General features: G+C 39.5%; 2 protein-coding genes and 1 long non-coding RNA gene across 3 annotated transcripts in view; all 3 read left to right on the top strand.

The window, feature by feature from the left end:
- The window catches only part of LOC131334497 (uncharacterized), a 102,060-nt gene extending 89,471 nt beyond the window's left edge, over positions 1-12,589 (top strand). The window contains exons 4-6 of the mRNA XM_058369536.1: positions 10,334-10,622; positions 11,821-12,021; positions 12,489-12,589. Of these exons, the coding sequence (XP_058225519.1) occupies positions 10,476-10,622; positions 11,821-12,021; positions 12,489-12,530 (390 nt within the window). The 5' untranslated portion in view covers positions 10,334-10,475 and the 3' untranslated portion in view covers positions 12,531-12,589. The remainder of the gene's footprint in view (positions 1-10,333; positions 10,623-11,820; positions 12,022-12,488) is intronic.
- LOC131330833 (uncharacterized) lies at positions 2,283-4,433 on the top strand. The gene is made up of 3 exons (XM_058364567.1): positions 2,283-2,374; positions 3,192-4,303; positions 4,402-4,433. Exons 1-3 carry the CDS (start codon positions 2,283-2,285, stop codon positions 4,431-4,433), a joined length of 1,236 nt encoding a protein of 411 aa, XP_058220550.1.
- Positions 12,590-14,175: 1,586 nt separating the features above from the next.
- LOC131325190 (uncharacterized) lies at positions 14,176-14,849 on the top strand. Its single transcript, XR_009199608.1, has 2 exons — positions 14,176-14,450; positions 14,582-14,849. It is a non-coding gene; the product is annotated as an uncharacterized LOC131325190 (long non-coding RNA).
- Positions 14,850-17,466: the final 2,617 nt, after the last annotated feature.

Genomic DNA, 17,466 nt, shown 5'->3' with positions numbered 1-17,466 from the left:
TATAGAATTTTGCCACACGTGGGCATGTTTCAATGGCTTTATAACTACTCGAACTAGTTGGAAAATTCATGAACTTGTTCAGTTTAGATTTCATCATGTCGAACACTTTAACTTTTGTTCGGCGTTTGTCTTTTGAGAGAGTTTGTTTTGAGCTAGCATTGGAATCTATTAGAGCTCTACTTGTGTGAGTCTTGGTAATTTGAGTACGTCGAAAAGTAAAGAAATGAGGCGAAAAAGAAATGTATGAAAGTTGATTTCCCTATAAGCGTACATGAAGAATCTAGTAAATCTTGGGATGAATGAATTAATCTTAGAATTTGTTGATTATGTATTGCTTGACAAGGTTGTTGAATTATGACGTTATGAAATTCTCCTTTGTGTTTGGACACGGCCCATGGAACCGAAATTGGTTAGTCAGAAGTAATGAGAATGGATATGGTTTGTGAGATTGGAATTAGTTGGTAACATGATTATGATTTGTACGAATACGATAACTTCGTGATTTACCGTGCATGAGCATCATAACTTGGCGATTGTTTGGTAAGAAGCTAAGCTAGTTAGTTGTGGCATTATAGAGTTTTCTTGCGTTTTGGACCCGGAATTGGCAGATACAAAGCGTTGTGTGGTGGGCACGGCCCTTGGGACTAGAAATTCATTGGTGGTATTCCTTTGCTCATTCTATGCAAATTTCGGGACGAAATTTCTTTAAGGGGGGTAGAATGTAGAGACCCGTGTTTAATTTCAATAATTTTAATGTTAGAATAAAATTAGAATATTGAGGTAAAGAGAAAGTGTGATTTGAATATGTGATTTGGGTTGAATGTGATAGAATCTGGAAGTTTGGGGTGAAATTGTAATTGATGTGTGTGGTGGTATAAATAGGTGAGAGTGAGTGGTAGAGAATCATTCTCCCACTCACATCTCTCTCTCTCTCTCTCGGTCTTCTCTCCCTCCCGCCCGATTCTCTCTATCTCTCTCACTCTCTCTCTCTCTCGAAATCAAGCCTATAAACTTGAGACCCATGAAAATTAACCTTCATTCCTCCTTCCACGCGCGATCTTGAGCTCGTATTTCGTGGGTTTGAGCTCGGAGAGGAGTATTCGGATGATTCAAAGTTTTCGGAGCTAGGGCTTGCTTGGTTGGGCTTGGATTTCGTTCTTCGACTTCGAGGTAGGGATTTCTCTCATCTATTATATGTTTATGTGTTGATTTGGTGTTTGAATCGCACCTTAGATCATTGGTTTTGTTGTTGGAATTGTTCTGGTGAAATCTGAAAATCGTGCACTGAAAACCCAAGTCCTACCGGTAGGAGTTTTGGCCCTACCGGTAGAAACGCTGTCCAGTAGAGTCATTTTCGTGAAATTGTGGTCTCCTACCGGTAGGAAAATGTGTCCTACCGGTAGGAAATGAAAAATTCAGCATTTTGGCAAAACTTCGAAAGGGCATAACTTTTTCATCCGAACTCTGTTTTGGGTAAATTTTATACCGAAATTCATGTGCCGGAAGTCTACTTTCCAATGGTGGTGGTCTCATCTCCTAATTCTTCACCGATAAGATTTGGTAGCCAAAATAAGATGGATATGTTTGTATACGTTGGATATTCCTTTTTCCTTAGAAACGTTGAGCGAGCCACGGACGTCCTTAAGTACGCCTGAGTACATAATTGAATGATTAGATGAGGTTAGTGGTATGCTTAAGTCTTTATAGTAGTCGTTGGATTCCGTATGAGCCTATTGATATCGAAACGAGGGTTTAGAGAATATATGGAACATAGGTGAGCGAAGGTTGTGTGTGTTGACATGCTATGTGAAAAGCGAACATGTGGAACACCCCTTTGAGTTAAACAACGCTAGGCATGGATATATGAGACATTTTCTTATATTTGATATGTGGTACATCTCTTGTGTAATTGGTACGGTTTTATGAATTGCAAGGTGAAGATCTATGAATCGTTGTTAGGGAATATCCCTTGATATGTAAGTGCTTGTATGGTGATGAGAAACTAATTACGTAATGATAGCTAGTTGACTGAGATAAAATTATCCCTACTACTTCTTTGTGAATAAGTCTTTGTTGTGAATTCATTATATGTGATTGAGATGAATGGCTGAGTTGTGAGGTGTATTGGAGGAATTGTGGTAGAGTGATCTATACTATATGATCGATGTGATTCAGTTCTTTTAGTGAGGAAGGTATTTACAGGGAGTAGCGAGACTCCATAAACAGCCCAGAAAGAGTACTTGCTTGTGATGTGTGACGTGTGATGTGGGATTGCAACGGTGATGTATATGAGTAAACGAAAGGGTTTGTTTGATGAATATACGAAAGAAATGATTGGTTGTCGAAACAACACCATAGAGTCATCTATCAACAGGTCCTTTTCTTTAAACATGGGACGTTATGACTAAAGTGAAGTCAATGAGCGGATAGAGTATTCGGAATAGGGTGTGGTGGTTAGCCTAGAGTCTTGGTGTGTAGTCATGGTACTTCATCTATGTCGTCGACAGTGGGAAAATTACTAGTCGTGTTTTGTTTCTCCTTTGAGATACCGTATGTTGCCTCTGTTATTCATTCTACCTGTCATCCCATTTGCATATAATAGTTGTGTAGATTTCTCTACTGGGCTAGTGTAGCTCAACCTATCATTTTCAGGTGTGAACCCGGAGCAGTAGCATGGAGCGAAGTGCATGCATTCAAGTGCATATTTTCGAAAGAAGTGGCAAAAGAGACTCAAGGACTTTTGATAAAACATGTTTTGGGAATGTAATAGCACCTTAACTCTATTTCTTTTTATGATCTAATATATTCAAACTCTTGGAGTTGGATCTGTAATTTAATGATTAGGATTTGGTGAACTCTTTTGGGGTATTATGTAAGATAATGTGAGGGGTTTTATTTATGAAAAGCTATCTTTATTTATGTTGAAAATCGAGGGCGTGACAACTTGGTATCAGAGCATAAGTTTAGAATACCTTGAGACCGTGGGGAGACTTTGAGTCTCATGGGTTCAAAAAAAAAAATTATTGCATTGTGACATGACTTGTGTGCTACTGAGTGATTGACATGCATCCAACTAGGTGGCATTGCATTTATGTTACCGTATAGTGGCGTAGAGTTGTTAGAAGAGATTGGTGGAGTTGGAGATTCGTAGTGTATCTTTTGTTGATGATCTTTTTATTGTTTCTTTGTAGTGAGATGCCTCCGAGACCTGAGAATAGACGGGGTAGGACTGGGAATCCGAGAATGGAGGCAGGACAGAATCAGCTTGCTAGGGATATTGTAGCGGCACTTGCGGCGGCTAATCTTTTGCAACCACCCCCTAGGGATAACGTGAACAGTCGGGCCATAGTAGCCATGCGAGAGTTTAGTCGTAGAAATCCACCTCAGTTCGATGGAGAAAGTAGCGACCCCCTTGTGGCTGATCATTGGCTTGCACAAATTCGTAAGATCTTCAACGCACTAAAGATTACGGAGGACGACCTACGGGTGAGCATAGTAGCTTGTCAACTTACCGGTGAGGCGAATGAGTGGTGGGAATCTGTTTTAGGAGTAAGGAGAGACGTTAGGAGGGCGGCTGGAGTTGCAAATCAGGAAATTGAGCCGGTTGAGGAAAGTTTGACTTGGGCTGAATTTGAGACACTTTTTGAAAACCAATATTTTCCAGAGTCGTATCGTGAACAGCTTAGAAACCAATTCGAAAGGTTAGATCAAGGTGACATGACCGTTTCAGAATACGCCACTAGGTTCCAAACCTTGTCCCGTTTTGCGCCAGAGTTAGTTGCAACCGATGGTAGGAAATGTAGGCGTTTTGAGAAAGGGTTATGTCTGTCTATCAAGAAGTTTGTGGTAGGTCAACGAATTGAAAGGTTTTCTGACATTATCGAGTGTGCTAGAAGTATTGAGTATACGGAGGAAATACCAGAGGAGCCGAAAGTGCAGGAGTCAAGAAAACAACCCGTTGGTAAGAGTGTATCTATAGAAACGTCTGGAAGCCAAGGGAGGAAGAGACAAAGAGAACAGTTTCTGTCCACCTCAGGACAGCATAATTTAGAACCACCTACTCTTTCTAAAACGTCAGGAGTATCGTCTCGGTCAACGATTGTGTGTTATTGGTGCCGCCAGTCGGGCCATCGTGCAGTAGACTGTCCTCAGGAGAAGGAATATCATGGTCAGAGACCACCTCGGGTTTGCTACCGGTGTCGTCATCCGGGGCACTTAGCGGTAGATTGTCCACAATCGACAAGTAGAGGGAGCGTACAAAGACCCACGGGGTCGGGTCATGCGTCTCATACCGCGTTGCAAGGTAACGTGAATTTATGTGTTATGTTGAGATTACTTATGCATATACAAAGTGCTTATTTGCCAAATGATTGTTATTATGAAGTGCATGGTCTATTCTAGTGTTGGATAGCATTGCGGAGTTGTCTTTATGAACTTGTCTGATAAAATCTAAGTGTTGTGACAACTAGACTAGTGGGATGAAAATATTCAAGATTTATAAAATGAATAGAAATCGTGTAAGGTCTTGTGGGATTGAAATGAACTAAATTACTATTGGGCTTCTTAGAGCCACGAGTTATGAAGTATTGGACACTGTGTGAGCCCGTGGTTGTGTAGGGTACTGTGTGAACTCGTGGTGAGATAGGGCACTGTGTGAGCCTGTGGTATCTGGGCACTGTGTGAACCCGTAGGGTATAGGGCACTGTGTGAGCCCGTGGTTGTATTGGGTACTGTGTGAACCCGTGATGGTATTGGGCACTGTGTGAGCCTGTTGTTGTATAGGGCACTGTGTGAGCCCGTAGTATGCTGGGTACTGTGTGAGCCCGTACTATATTGGGCACTGTGTGAGCCCGTGGTTGTATTGGGTACTGTGTGAACCCGTGATGGTATTGGGCACTGTGTGAGCCTGTTGTTGTATAGGGCACTGTGTGAGCCCGTAGTATGCTGGGTACTGTGTGAGCCCGTACTATATTGGGCACTGTGTGAACCCGTTGTTGTATTGGGCACTGTGTGAGCTCGTGGTTGCGTTGGGTACTGTGTGAGCCCGCTGGGTACTGTGTGAACCCGTTGACGTGTAGATGTATTCGGTACTGTGTAATTGCAATAAATTGTGCGGAAAGTCTATGATTGGTTGACTTATTACTGTATTTGGTGTATAAAATGTGTTGCTATTTAGTTTCAACGTACATGTTAGAACTAGTGTGCAATGTTTCGTTCTTAGGATGTGGTGCTGGATAGATAATGATATAATGTGAGGGTACTTGCTACATGCTAGATAGATAATTTATTGAAGGTGTTTGTATGGACGATTTAACCTCTTAGTTAGATGTAATGCTACATGCTAATTGGAATCTCTTGTCTCGACTACTAAATTTGTTGCAGCTTATGAATTGATGATAGTTTTGCATGTCTTTCAATTTTTGTATTATGGTTTCGTTGAGACAACTGCTAGTTTGGTTAATCCTTCGTGAAGTTGTTGAATAAGCAAGACTACCCTGGACGTCGTAGACATATGCCGAACATGAATTGAGTTCTTTACTTGGGGCACCGTGTAAGTATAGTGAAATGTGTAGAGTGGTGGATCTTGGTCTAGAAAGCGGTTACATTTACGGATGTACTTATTTTGAACTCAAAAATTTTCTAAAAGGGATAATGCTTTGTGAAAATTGAATCTTTGCATAGTTCATTTTCAGCAATGATAACGATACAGACTTGGAGTCGGCTATATCATAATTCATTTTTATGTTGTCAAAATTGTCATTATTTTCAAATGACCAAGTGAGGTGTTCGTAATTGATTGTTGATAATATCTTTCCAAAATGAACATTCCTTTTCAAATTCTATAGAATTTTGCCACACGTGGGCATGTTTCAATGGCTTTATAACTACTCGAACTAGTTGGAAAATTCATGAACTTGTTCAGTTTAGATTTCATCATGTCGAACACTTTAACTTTTGTTCGGCGTTTGTCTTTTGAGAGAGTTTGTTTTGAGCTAGCATTGGAATCTATTAGAGCTCTACTTGTGTGAGTCTTGGTAATTTGAGTACGTCGAAAAGTAAAGAAATGAGGCGAAAAAGAAATGTATGAAAGTTGATTTCCCTATAAGCGTACATGAAGAATCTAGTAAATCTTGGGATGAATGAATTAATCTTAGAATTTGTTGATTATGTATTGCTTGACAAGGTTGTTGAATTATGACGTTATGAAATTCTCCTTTGTGTTTGGACACGGCCCATGGAACCGAAATTGGTTAGTCAGAAGTAATGAGAATGGATATGGTTTGTGAGATTGGAATTAGTTGGTAACATGATTATGATTTGTACGAATACGATAACTTCGTGATTTACCGTGCATGAGCATCATAACTTGGCGATTGTTTGGTAAGAAGCTAAGCTAGTTAGTTGTGGCATTATAGAGTTTTCTTGCGTTTTGGACCCGGAATTGGCAGATACAAAGCGTTGTGTGGTGGGCACGGCCCTTGGGACTAGAAATTCATTGGTGGTATTCCTTTGCTCATTCTATGCAAATTTCGGGACGAAATTTCTTTAAGGGGGGTAGAATGTAGAGACCCGTGTTTAATTTCAATAATTTTAATGTTAGAATAAAATTAGAATATTGAGGTAAAGAGAAAGTGTGATTTGAATATGTGATTTGGGTTGAATGTGATAGAATCTGGAAGTTTGGGGTGAAATTGTAATTGATGTGTGTGGTGGTATAAATAGGTGAGAGTGAGTGGTAGAGAATCATTCTCCCACTCACATCTCTCTCTCTCTCTCTCGGTCTTCTCTCCCTCCCGCCCGATTCTCTCTATCTCTCTCACTCTCTCTCTCTCTCGAAATCAAGCCTATAAACTTGAGACCCATGAAAATTAACCTTCATTCCTCCTTCCACGCGCGATCTTGAGCTCGTATTTCGTGGGTTTGAGCTCGGAGAGGAGTATTCGGATGATTCAAAGTTTTCGGAGCTAGGGCTTGCTTGGTTGGGCTTGGATTTCGTTCTTCGACTTCGAGGTAGGGATTTCTCTCATCTATTATATGTTTATGTGTTGATTTGGTGTTTGAATCGCACCTTAGATCATTGGTTTTGTTGTTGGAATTGTTCTGGTGAAATCTGAAAATCGTGCACTGAAAACCCAAGTCCTACCGGTAGGAGTTTTGGCCCTACCGGTAGAAACGCTGTCCAGTAGAGTCATTTTCGTGAAATTGTGGTCTCCTACCGGTAGGAAAATGTGTCCTACCGGTAGGAAATGAAAAATTCAGCATTTTGGCAAAACTTCGAAAGGGCATAACTTTTTCATCCGAACTCTGTTTTGGGTAAATTTTATACCGAAATTCATGTGCCGGAAGTCTACTTTCCAATGGTGGTGGTCTCATCTCCTAATTCTTCACCGATAAGATTTGGTAGCCAAAATAAGATGGATATGTTTGTATACGTTGGATATTCCTTTTTCCTTAGAAACGTTGAGCGAGCCACGGACGTCCTTAAGTACGCCTGAGTACATAATTGAATGATTAGATGAGGTTAGTGGTATGCTTAAGTCTTTATAGTAGTCGTTGGATTCCGTATGAGCCTATTGATATCGAAACGAGGGTTTAGAGAATATATGGAACATAGGTGAGCGAAGGTTGTGTGTGTTGACATGCTATGTGAAAAGCGAACATGTGGAACACCCCTTTGAGTTAAACAACGCTAGGCATGGATATATGAGACATTTTCTTATATTTGATATGTGGTACATCTCTTGTGTAATTGGTACGGTTTTATGAATTGCAAGGTGAAGATCTATGAATCGTTGTTAGGGAATATCCCTTGATATGTAAGTGCTTGTATGGTGATGAGAAACTAATTACGTAATGATAGCTAGTTGACTGAGATAAAATTATCCCTACTACTTCTTTGTGAATAAGTCTTTGTTGTGAATTCATTATATGTGATTGAGATGAATGGCTGAGTTGTGAGGTGTATTGGAGGAATTGTGGTAGAGTGATCTATACTATATGATCGATGTGATTCAGTTCTTTTAGTGAGGAAGGTATTTACAGGGAGTAGCGAGACTCCATAAACAGCCCAGAAAGAGTACTTGCTTGTGATGTGTGACGTGTGATGTGGGATTGCAACGGTGATGTATATGAGTAAACGAAAGGGTTTGTTTGATGAATATACGAAAGAAATGATTGGTTGTCGAAACAACACCATAGAGTCATCTATCAACAGGTCCTTTTCTTTAAACATGGGACGTTATGACTAAAGTGAAGTCAATGAGCGGATAGAGTATTCGGAATAGGGTGTGGTGGTTAGCCTAGAGTCTTGGTGTGTAGTCATGGTACTTCATCTATGTCGTCGACAGTGGGAAAATTACTAGTCGTGTTTTGTTTCTCCTTTGAGATACCGTATGTTGCCTCTGTTATTCATTCTACCTGTCATCCCATTTGCATATAATAGTTGTGTAGATTTCTCTACTGGGCTAGTGTAGCTCAACCTATCATTTTCAGGTGTGAACCCGGAGCAGTAGCATGGAGCGAAGTGCATGCATTCAAGTGCATATTTTCGAAAGAAGTGGCAAAAGAGACTCAAGGACTTTTGATAAAACATGTTTTGGGAATGTAATAGCACCTTAACTCTATTTCTTTTTATGATCTAATATATTCAAACTCTTGGAGTTGGATCTGTAATTTAATGATTAGGATTTGGTGAACTCTTTTGGGGTATTATGTAAGATAATGTGAGGGGTTTTATTTATGAAAAGCTATCTTTATTTATGTTGAAAATCGAGGGCGTGACAGGAATGGCTTGGTTATCCGCGGAGAGGAGCCAATGCAATTGTGTGCCAATGGGAACCCGGGACGGCGGAACCATTGTGAGGATACTCGGGAGACCGGAACGGCGGAACCGAGGTTGGGTGTGTTAAAAACGATTTTGAAAAAGTGATATGGTTATGGAAATGTTGATAAAATGTTGATACGGTCTACGAGGAGTCGCGTAGGAGAAACCCAGAGAATCTTGGACGCCAACGCTAGTTGAATAATGACTGTGGTTGTGTTGTCGTCTGTCAAATATGTTTGATCTATGTGAAAATCTTTGATTTTATGGTTTAATGCTTGTAAGTTAAGGGTTAGTGGGTATGGGTTACTCTATTGAGCTTTTGTAGCTCACGTTGTTACCTTTTGGTGACCCTGATATATTATATTGGTGGCGACGCCGGTATAATGTGTCAGACCTCATAGATGAATAGGGTGAGCTGTATACATTGGAGGCATTCGGAGCTGAGGAGCTTGTTAGGATGGAAAAACGGGCGGAGCAGTAGCTAGGAACCCTAGTTCCCTCCCTTGTGGATTAAAAGTACTCTTGTAAGACTTTGTGATGTAATAATGAGCCAGACTCACTTGTTTTTGTAATAAAAAATCTTATTAACGTACCCAGAATTTTGGGGCGTTACAGAAACCGCAATGTGACCGGACGTGGTAGCCCATTGTGTGGTGTGTGTTTTGTGTGCCAATGGGAACCCGGGAAGGCGGAACCATTGTAAGGATACTCAGGAGACCGGAACTGCGGAACCGAGGTTGGGTGTGTGGATTGGTTATCCACGGAGAGAAGCCAATGCAATGTGTGCCAATGGGAACTCGGGACAGCGAAACTATTGTGAGGATACTCGGGAGACTAGAACGGCGGAACCGAGGTTAGGTGTGTTAAAAACAATTTCGAAAATGTGATATGGTTATGAAATGTGGAAACTGTTGATACGGTCTACGAGGAGTCGCGTAGGAGAAACTCAGAAAATCATGGACACCAACGTTAGTTTGGATAATGAATGTGGATGTGTTATTGTTTGTCAAATATGTTTGAACTACGTGGAAATCGTTGATTTTATGGTTTAACATTTGTAAGTTAAGGGTTAGAAGGTATGGGTTATTCTATTGAGCGTTGTAGCTCATGGTGTTACCTTTTGGTGACCCTGACATATTATATTGGTGGCGACGCCGGTGTAATGTGTGAGACCTCATAGATGAACAAGGAGAGCTGTATACATTGGAGGCCTTCGAAGCCGAGGAGCTTGTTAGGATGGAAGAGCAGGCGGAGCAGTAGTTAGGAACCCTAGTTCCCTCCTTTGTTGGTTAAAAGTACTCTTGTAAGATTTTGTGATGCAATAATGAGCCAGACTCACTTTGTTTTTTGTAATAAAATGTCTTATTAACGTACCCAGAATTTGAGGGCGTTACAGTTATCCTGAGTGCTTCTGCTTCAGTTTCGTATTTGTTAGCTGTTACATACAGTATTAGATTTCTGCCATAAAAAATTAAAATACAGTATTAGATTTTTTGTTTTTGTTTACAGAGGTTGCCCTGTTGTCTTCGTCGATACTTTGATGCAAATGGTTCTAGCACTTGGGTTCTCCTGAGACATGGATTGAAAGCTTGGGGAGTAGAGATTGTTAATCATGAATTTCGTGAAGTTTGGGATTCTTTCCGTGTAGCGCATGACTTGCAAGTGGACTATAAGCTTATTCTGGCATGTGAGCATAAGTGGATCTTTCATATTATTATGTTTGATAGAGATGGTCGGGAACTTGTGTTTGCTTGGTCTGGTCCAAATGCGCACTGCCAAGATTTGCATCCTCCTTTGGGTGAGTACACTAATATTTTGAATGAATACTCTGCCCTAAAATATTTTCTTTTTTTTGGCTTTGTTTAAGTGTTCCTACTATAGTGAAATTGCATTTATACCCATGTGCCATTCCTTTTTTTGTTATAGGTAATTTAGCACTGCTTATTTTGTAGAGACCTGTAATTTATTTAATTACTGAAAATGATTAATTAATGTCAAAATGAGAAAGAATGGTTTATTGGTGGTTGATTAGATTGAGGATTGAGGTCGTGAAATAGAAACTAGAGGGGGTGAATGTATGATTTACATATAAGTTAATATATATAGTATGTGTGAGAGTGTAGGAGATAATTATATCTCCATATCTCACTCTCTCTCATCTGTCCCCCTTCCTCTCTCATCCGGCTATCTCTCTCTCTCCTCTCCTCTCACTCAAAACTCCACCTCATCTCCCAAAATCTTCAAGAATCAACCTCCCTCAAGCCTTCCATTCGCGTTCTTGAGCTTGGAGATCCGTGAGTCGAGCTTGAATCGAAGTTTCGGAGTTCGAGAGGCTAAGGCTTGTTCAAAAACGTTTGAATCTCGGCCATTGTAGTGAGGTAGGGACTTCTTTACCTCTTTTATATGTTTATATGTTGATTTGGTGTAAAATCGTGCCTTTGATTGTTGGATTTTGGTTGTTGTACGTGCCTTGAAAATCTGCTGGAATCGCCACCCGAAGCCTTATCGATACAAATTATGTGCGTATCGATACAGTAAGCTTATCTTTTTGGACAGTTAATATTGTATCGATATGGTTTTTGTGCGTATCGATACCAAAGCCTTATCTCCAGTTTTGCTCCTGTTGTCCCTCCGTTGATTGTTTTGACCCCCGATCACTTCTAAAAAGTTTGTAACATTCTAAACAGATTTGAACTTGTAATTATGTTGATTTGGGCCGTGGTGCTAAAGTTGTAGAATTTTTAACTTTTGGGAACTCTTTTGGTATTATTTATGTTATACGAGGATCTTTTATCAAATTGGATTATTTATTTATGTTGAAATTTGAGGGCGTGACATATTTCCCTTCAGCTTTGTGGCTCAGCATTCCATTTGCCTCGTCACCAACTCCGCAATGTATGCGATGGCTTTATTTTAGGTGTATTCCTGGTTTTGCAGTAGCTACTCAATTAAGAATACATATTAGCTTAGGTTGACTCACATTCTTTTTCTTGTAGGAATTTGAAACTCGGCTTGAACAAGCCTTTGAGGTTCTTGGACTTGAGCAAATGATGATTAGGATGGCTAATCGTAGTTGGACTATACCAATTGAGAATCTGTACCTCAATGTTGAAGCGTTCAATCAGTTTGTGGATGCTTCTAGTTTGCAGTTTCTTGATTACCTCATGGTTCCCGTGTTGCCCACTGTCATATTCCGGGTGGTTGTCTTTCATGGACGTAATGATAGTGAAAGGATTTATGACTGGTTTTAGTCCAGTTCTGTACTTGGTTTGGTAGCTCCTGCTACGGTGTGCGTTGCTGGATGTGTTCTGTGAAGCCTAAGACTTATCTATAGCTTGTTTATATTTTCTTATATAGTTGTGGTTACGCTTACGATTGCTTATGAACTTGTGCTTAAGACTGCCTATGAACTTAATGTACATATGCAGTTAATGTTGACTGGTGGCTGTGTATCTATGCACACAGTGCTTAACCTGGTAACTTATGATATGTAGTATGTATGTAGTATGCTTTACGTTTTCCAAACCCAAAAATGGAAAAGACAAGTGGGTTATGCTTTTGGGAATGATGATGAATGGGTTACTTTAAACAGATCTACGCATGGTTTTTGCCTTATCATAGTATGTTACGTCTTGTCGCTTCTGTTTTGTGTTCTGTTTTGTAGGACACCTGGCGTCATTTGGCTATCTTGCGGGACTCGCGATGAATTTTGGCTTTTGATTTGTGCTGCCTCCTTTGTTACGCTAGAGGGTGTTGGTAGCTTCCTGTCACGCCCTCGATTTTCAACATAAATAGATAAATCTTTCAAAGAAAATTCTCGTGTTTAACTAACATAATACCCAAAAGAGTCCATAATTCCCATAAGTACCACTTACAAGCAGACGTACTTTCCAAAAGCTTTTTGATGTTTCTTCTCAGCTTATTGTCCTAATGCTCAAGGAAAAATATGGAAGAAGTAGAAAATTGAAGGGATAGTTATTTTCATAAAACTTAATGTACAACAGGTTGTTGGAATTATTGTAGTAAAAAATAATTGATCTGAGTATCAATTTCTTTTTTTTGGTTCTTCCACTAATCTTTTGCTTCTCAAATCTGTTTTGATAGGCATGAATTTCCATGATTTCTTCATCTTCATAGCGCACTTCTCGTTTGCCAACTTGGTCTTACTTTACCTTCTTGCAGGGGATAATAAAAATTTCATTGGGCTTTCATCACAAAGAGCACACCAAATATTTTTCAACCTTGAATCTGCACGGGATACTACATTAAAGATGAATTCTACAGGTTTGGCACAAAAATGGTGGTATCTCTCTATTGATTTCAACATAAACCTAGCGTACTCTGCATTCCTTGAACTAGGCATGGTTTTAGGTAGAACATCTACATGAGCCATGCAATATAAGAAGTTTTAGTGCATGATTTGGTGAAATTTGACTTTGTTGACCCTTCTGCATCTCATATCTCTGCTCCTGAAGACATTGCAAGTTTGATAGATTATGCCTTCACAAAGCTCGGTACCCCTAGCTCTGGAAAACTTCAGGCCGTACCGATTGAGGAAGGCCAAGGTTTCGATTTTTCAACCAATTAGCCACATTCAAGGTGACAGGATTTGAACCTATGGCCCTCTATACCCCAAACAATTTTCACATTAGTGGATTGGATGGTCTTTGAAGCTCAGCTACACCACAAGAAAAGTTTCCAACTATGAAATTCGAGCTTTCTACAGGGACTTCAGCACTTAGACCTTGTTCGGTTGTGGGATTTAGATTTTGGATTCTAATCATTATCCTATTTCTCTTTCCACTCATTACCCTTATCTTCAATCATTACTCTAATTTTTCTCTCTATTTCTTCCAATCATTACCCGTATTTCCCATCATTTCTCTATTTCTCTCTACACTCATTACCTATAAATCCAAATCAAAAATCCCAAAACAAACAGGCCCTTAGTGATTCCCAAAATTTGAGAAGGTGATTATGGAGAAAGGTAATTTTCCTAGCACTATCGCCCTTTAAGTTTGGAAATAAATCTTTTGGTTTGAGCGGTTTGCTTCAAAAAACTCATAACTTTGTGAATTTCAAATTGCAAAACAACGTAGATTCCAAAGATGTGTAAATTCGGTTATGAATTAGTGTAAATTAAAACACTTTTGGTTAACAACTTGCTATTAATATGTTGCTTAACGGGCACGAAAATCTCGTGCTGGCACGAGGGCTACCACCTAGTGATCATTAAACTTCAAAATGTCTCTCATTGAGCTAGATTTCATTATACAGCACTGCTTTCAGGTATGTGAAACTCAGAGTTCACTCTTGAAGGGAGATGCAATTGCCAAAGCATTCAGTTTAATTACAGGTCTGTTTTGGAGGCTTTGATATACTTAACTTGCAGTGGTTTCAGTGTTTCTCAATTTAAATCTAGAACATCTGACCTCAACTTTCATGTATTTACTTGAAAAACATGAAGACTCCTGCCAAATGGTAATTTTTTCCACAGACTAAACTTTGTGAATATTGAATTATGGACAGGCATGCGGTCAAAGCCCCGAGCTCCTCCCACTGCTTGGGAACTTACGGTTTCATACCTTGGTGTGTAATTAGAATTGACTTGTTGCACTTGCAAAGGGTAATTCTTTTCCAATCCTCAGACGTCAAAGTGCCAGAATATCAATTAGTGAATGCTTCTCTAATTAATCTCTGATCTCATTGGTCCTAATAAATTCCACATTCCCCATCTCCTATGTCAACTACTCAAAGTTTTGGCTGGAGAAAACACGGAATTCTATCTCCTCCACCAAATGAAGCTTTTCACGATTCATCGCCTATGCACACTTAACCAACTAATGGTACTTTAACGATTCTAACGGAATTCTTTTTTAGGTTACACTCACTTTAGTTGTAGAAGATAGAAGGAAATATTAAATCCATCATTCTTGCACTAGAACATTGCAGTCCAACCACTTCAGATACCAAGGATCCTACTCATAGGGTCTGATTTGGTGCTTGAGCATACAGAGAGAATGGATTGGAAGAGATACTTAACTCAAAGGGCATTGTTGAAGGTCAACAAATTTTGAAAAGTTGCATTCGTACGTGGTGCATATATTCCATCAAAGTTGGATATTATATAATAATTTCCATTAACCTTTCAACTTAGTTGGATAGCATACAGTAAAACCACTCTCTCAGCTTAGTTGATGGGTGACATTGACACAAACATATATGGTGCTTTTTTCTCTCTTGATTGTTCTATTTCAATTTCTTTCCATGACTAATAGTAAGAACCATCGAAAGGGGAAAAAGAAATTTTGAGTTGTACTCGGACGCCAGCAACATTTTATTTTTTCAACTTTCTCTTCTTTTCTTTTTTCAATTGCTTTTGCTGGCATGAATTATAATTTGAAAGCTTCTCTTGGGGTGGATGTTCGCAATTGAAGGCATAGTTAGGGACTTTCACTTTCCTTTTCTTTTCCATTTTTATGTTGATTTTTTTTCCTTTTGCCTTACTTTGGTTTGCATGACTGGTAACTAGGTTTTTGGATGATGCACTTTCTCATGAAATTTTTTTGGTCTTGAAGTATTCAGAAGTTCTTTGTTCCTGCATTTTCTAGATGGATGAGCTTTTCCATGACTTCGAAATTTATCATCCGTAATTACTGCATTTTGCCAATTTTGGTCATATTTTCTTCTTAAAAGCATGACGCTATATTCTCTATTGAGCAAACATAGCTGACTTCTCAATTTTTAATGTCTTGGTAGGAGGTGATGTGGTTCGATTTGGTCCTCGGAGTTGCTTGAGAGATTTTTCAAGGTTGTGGTTCCTGAGAGCTAGTATGGCTTTATGTGCTGTTTTGTTTTACATTTTAGGAATTTCCAGATGGGTTTGTATTCCCTTTGAATCTATGAAGTGGCAAAAGTTTAAACTAAGAAGCCCAAGATATGTTTATGCCAAAAAAAAAAAAGACATGTTTATTTCCTTTTATTAGTATATTAAAAGTAAATAAAAAGGGAATAAAGAATAATTAGAAATAATAGAAAGGTTACATCTAGGACCGAACCAATGATTTGAACGACACGCCCCAAGTTTTTTTTATCAAGCACAGAATCCCTAGGACCATTGAAGAAAGGGGTTCATTACGAATAAGCTAGGATAACCTAACAAAGTTGAGTAACAGCTAATTTGTTGTATGTTTTGATTCAGAGTTAATTAAGTAAACAAATACTCCATACTAATAAGTTAGGATAACCGCCATGTGTAAGCGTGTGAAACGGTTGTGAGACGGACTGAAGGGCAAGGTGGGTGCAAGCTGGCCGGGACACACTGCATTACCAAAAAGAGAGAGGTTAGGATAACCAAACATGGTACGTAGCTGTAGAGACTGTTTAATTGCAGTACCACTATTTTGAGAAGATTTTTAGTGCCGAGTAGCTACCACGTGGTGCTCGAGCAACACATCTGGGCCGTTCAAAAGTGTATTGGACTACGCAGATTGAAACACTCTCACCCCAGCACTCTCTTTCCAAATTCGAGCCGTCCAAAACCAAAATGGACGGCACAGATGCACTGAGCGGGTGTCCAAAACACTTTTGAACGGCCTGAATATGTTGCTCGGGCACCATTTCAGCCGGGTGACGTGGTACCCACCCGGCACCCAAAAATTTCTCCACTATTTTCGTTTTAAGGTTTGAGTAAATTTTTCGATTAACTAGTGTGGGCTCTCCGACCAGAATTTCGAGAGTCACCACTCAGATTTTTGAGATGGATGATCCGAGAAATAGATAGTTTGTTTTAGAAAAATAATAAGGCTTTTGGTCTAGTGAAAACCTTAAAAATCTTGGGTTCGGGAGCCAGATTACGAGAGTGAAAGATTTTGTTTAAAAAACACCCCTCGCCCGATAAAAATTGGTTTCTACCAAGCATTTTAAATGGAAGATTTAATATCATTTGATATATAGACTTAACTTTTTGAAACAAACAAGTATGGGAAAGGGAGATGGGGTTTAATATGACACATAAATGTGCTTGGTGTGCTCACTATATAGCATGAAATGGATGAATAATATATAAAAATAAAATAACAGTACAACTGCGAATTGCTAATGTTAAATAAAATGCCGTGAGGTGAAACAAATACGCTGCACGGTCTACCTAATTAAGTAAACATTGTGATTCTTCTTCTTTTTAATCGATTTCTAGCATTTCTCATTTGCATCGATGTGGGATAGCCCCGTTGGAGTGTTTTGGCAATCCGGCACGGTTTATTAGAGCTCGGGGACCCCGAACCCCAACAACCTTCGACGATGATAAGTCATTCTACCGTTTGACTATTGCTCTGCGATTACACGGGCATCAGGACGTATATCTTGGCTTTAGTCCGAGGAACCTGTTACAAACCAAAACCGGCCTTTGCTTATACAAAGCACTAGCACTCTTCAAACTAGAACAGGTACCTACAGGGTAAGATTTACTTGCATCTAACCCCCATATACTGCCTATTGGTTACCGCTTTCCCTAGTGCATGCACTGTACATACATACCGTTTTGCATAGGAGCATGTTTAGGGCGGCTTCTAGGTTGTTTTACTTTCGAGTCTGTCTTATGCTCATTAGGACGCTGCTAGACTCAATGAAGAGTCATGCAT

Source organism: Rhododendron vialii, chromosome 1a (genome assembly GCF_030253575.1).
Source record: "Rhododendron vialii isolate Sample 1 chromosome 1a, ASM3025357v1".
Lineage (NCBI taxonomy): Eukaryota > Viridiplantae > Streptophyta > Magnoliopsida > Ericales > Ericaceae > Rhododendron > Rhododendron vialii.
Note: the sequence above shows the minus strand (reverse complement) of the source record. Positions and strands in the feature narration are given on the sequence as shown.